Consider the following 3,416-nt stretch of genomic DNA (forward strand, 5'->3'; position numbering starts at 1 on the left):
AGCCAACAAATAAGGAACCATTTAAGAAATGTTGATTTTTTTGGGGGGTGATATTTTTACAATTACTTATACTCGATCTTTTAGTTAATTACTCGTTTAACTAAATTTAAAAAATCTTAATTAACTTAAATGATTAATTAAGAGTGTAACTGTAAAACAGTACTAAATCTAACCTATATTTTGATTCTCCAAAAAAAATCTCCAAACAGAATCTTAAATTATAATTATTAAGAAAGAATTAGCGGACAGTAGGTAATAGCCACGTCGTACATTGATCAGAGCCCTAGTTTGACCATATATATATATATAAATAGAAAAAGATTACTCGTGACGCGTCGTCAACTTCTTTCCACCTCTCTATTGTTAATGATATCACCTCCTCCACCTCCATGGGCGGGAAGAGCATGATCATCCCTGCCATCCATAAGTTTCTGGTGAGCATAACCGCTCTCTTTCTCGTCGCCTTCTTCTCACTCCATCTCTCTCGCCACCATGTCTTATTCACCGGCCATCTCGATTTTCCTAATATTCCCACCTCAAACCTCACCGCCGCCATCACCCTCCAATACAACAACGCCGTCGCCGATGATGAATCACAACCCATGCTCCGCAACGTCTCCTCATTGCTTCATCACCACTCCGTTCTTCTACCCGACTGGGAGGTTTTGCTCATCGTTCCAGCCAATAACGAAAGCTTTGATTTTTTTGCAGATTACGTTTGTCTATTCCAGAATAACGCCACCTCGCCGGTCACCTTATCCGGACCATTGTCGACCGATCGATTTGCTTTCAAGTGCACTATGCCTAATAGCGTTCGACGTCTCCGTCCGTTCCTTCAGCCTGTTATGACCAAGCGCTTGGAGAAGGAGGCGACGCAGCTTGTTCAAATGCCAGAGCTCTATAGATGGAATTTTCTCGTTTACGAATCGTTTTCCACGGAAAATGATGTCGTTTTATTCGCTAAAGGGCTTAATAATCGACAAGGGATCAACCGTTCGCCGAGCGAGTTCAATTGCGTGTTTTATCACGACTCCGCCAAAATCGTCGCCGTTAAAACCTCCATCACGAGCTCCGCACAAGAGGTTTTCAGATGCCCTCACCCGAACATAACGGCGCCGTTTATCTCTAACGACGACGACGACGACGACGACGAAGACGGAGAACAAAAAATCAAAGTCTCTATTGAAATCATCAGCGAGAATAATTTGGTGGTTCCGTCCGTAACGTATTACGAGCCACGTCAGATGCCACAGTCAAAGTCAAAGTCTCACTTGTGCGCGTCCACCATGGTCTACAACGCAGGTAAGTTCTTGAAAGAGTGGGTTATGTACCATTCGAAAATCGGAGTCGACAAGTTTATATTATACGACAACGACAGTAGCGACGATATTAAAAATGTCGTTCAAGAGTTAAACGACGAAGGATTCGACGTAACGACAATATTCTGGGTTTGGCCTAAAACTCAAGAAGCAGGGTTCTCCCACAGCGCGGTCCACAGTAAGGATTCGTGCACTTGGATGATATATGTTGATGTAGATGAATTCATTTACTCCCCATCATGGATTGATTCCTCAAAACCATCAAAATGGATGTTAAAGTCCCTACTCCCACCACTCTTACCAACTGATCAATCTAGTGACATTGGTCAAATCTCCATAAGATGTAACGAATTTAGTCCTTCTAGTCAACGGTCCCACCCAATAGAAGGTGTGACTCAAGGGTACACGTGTCGAAGAAATGTGGAGCAAAGACACAAGTCTATTGTGCTACTGGATGCAGTGGATCCATCGTTGCTCAATGCAATTCACCATTTTCGGATGAACGATCAGTACAAGACGGTGACATTGAGCCTCGACAGAGCGGTGGTCAACCACTACAAGTACCAAGCTTGGAGTGAGTTTCAGAACAAGTTTCGAAGAAGGGTTTCAACCTATGTCGTTGATTGGAAGGAGAAGGCTAATCTAGGCTCCAATGATCGAACACCTGGGTTAGGGTTCGAGGCCGTGGAGCCTGAAGATTGGAACCAAAAGTTTTGTGAGGTTAGGGACGAAAGGTTGAAGATGGTTATTCGGAAATGGTTTGGATCTCGAACATCATATGGATATAAATTGGCTTGGCAAACGTGAAACTATGTGATGATTATTTTTAGGTAGGAATTTTTTTTTTTGACATTATTTAAAAAAAATTGAATTAGGATTAGAAAATTGGAAAGGTTGAAATGGGGTTTTTGATTGCTTGTATGGGTTGGTTGGTATATTATATGGTGGGAAGTAGTGAAGGTAGGGAATCAGGATTCTTAATATTTTTATAATTTATTCTTTCTTTTGTGCAAGTAATTAACTTCTTCTTCTTCTTATTATTATTATAAAAAGAAAACTACTCTATCGAGATGTGTCGAAAAATGCCCCAAAATTTAAGATGGAACCGCATAAAATGTAGCATAATTTTGAAAATAAGACAGCTATTTTTCCATTTTATTTTACATTTCTAATTGTTGCTCTTAAATCTGCATTCTGTACTCCATTGAATAATGGTAAGGATGCATCTCTTAAAATTTCAAGACTAATTAGTAGCCAAGAGGTTCTTTTACTATTATTTTGTAGAGTAAAAATAATTTTTTTTAAAAAAATACAAAATAATAATTGTTTAGATGTTCTTTTTTTTTTGGTCAATAATAGACTTTATTATTATTCAGAATGAAACATGCATAAGTTTACAATTTAAACTTATTGTCTAGTAAAAAAAAATGCAAATATGCCTAAAAAAATTAGACCATAAAAATTTTAAAAATAAAATATTGAAAGCTCAATTTCATCCCACCAAAAGAATACCTACAAAAAAAAAAAAAAAAAATTAGTATCAAATATTATATATATTAATATTAAAGATAATAGTAAGACTTATATGTGAAGTACTCAAATTTGAATGTGCATCAGCAAAGATAAGTTAGGCTTTTGGAATTTTGGGTATCTAAACAAAGCAACATTTGATTAGACCCAATAGTTTTGTTTAAGGACACTAATAATAATAATAATAAAACAAAACAATCAATAATATTTATGGAAGATGACTTTTTCTAAAGGAATTTAATCTTAATCTAAAATTCTTATCTTAGAAGTTTTTGAATGTGAATGTGTCACTGTTAGCCTAAGCAAGTACAAGATAATCTTGAAAAAATATATAACTAGCCTATAAAGGCACAAAGTTAGCCTAAACAAACACAAAACAAGCTTATATTGGCACGAGACAAACCTAAGTAGGTACAAAATAAGCTAGAGACGGCACAAGACTAGCTAAAAGAACTTATATCGATTAGCTTAAGAAGGCACTAACATAAATAAACCTACTAACAACACTAGGCTAGAAAACCCGAATGCACAATTAGTGATATCCCATAAGATAAGCTTTTAAATAAT

The 3,416-nt window shown here is 36.9% G+C and overlaps 1 protein-coding gene across 1 annotated transcript; it reads left to right on the forward strand.

Moving 5' to 3' along the window:
• The first annotated feature begins 313 nt into the window (after positions 1-313).
• On the forward strand, positions 314-2,468 carry LOC133793508 (glycosyltransferase family 92 protein Os08g0121900-like). Its single transcript, XM_062230843.1, has one exon. The coding sequence runs from the start codon at positions 390-392 to the stop codon at positions 2,124-2,126; it is 1,737 nt and encodes a 578-aa protein (XP_062086827.1). The 5' UTR covers positions 314-389; the 3' UTR covers positions 2,127-2,468.
• Positions 2,469-3,416: the final 948 nt, after the last annotated feature.

The sequence above is a fragment of the Humulus lupulus genome, chromosome 8 (genome assembly GCF_963169125.1).
Source record: "Humulus lupulus chromosome 8, drHumLupu1.1, whole genome shotgun sequence".
NCBI lineage: Eukaryota > Viridiplantae > Streptophyta > Magnoliopsida > Rosales > Cannabaceae > Humulus > Humulus lupulus.

Excerpts from the sequence above, each read along its gene's own strand:
- LOC133793508 (XM_062230843.1), top strand. The coding sequence starts at position 390 with ATGGGCGGGAAGAGCATGATCATCCCTGCCATCCATAAGTTTCTGGTG.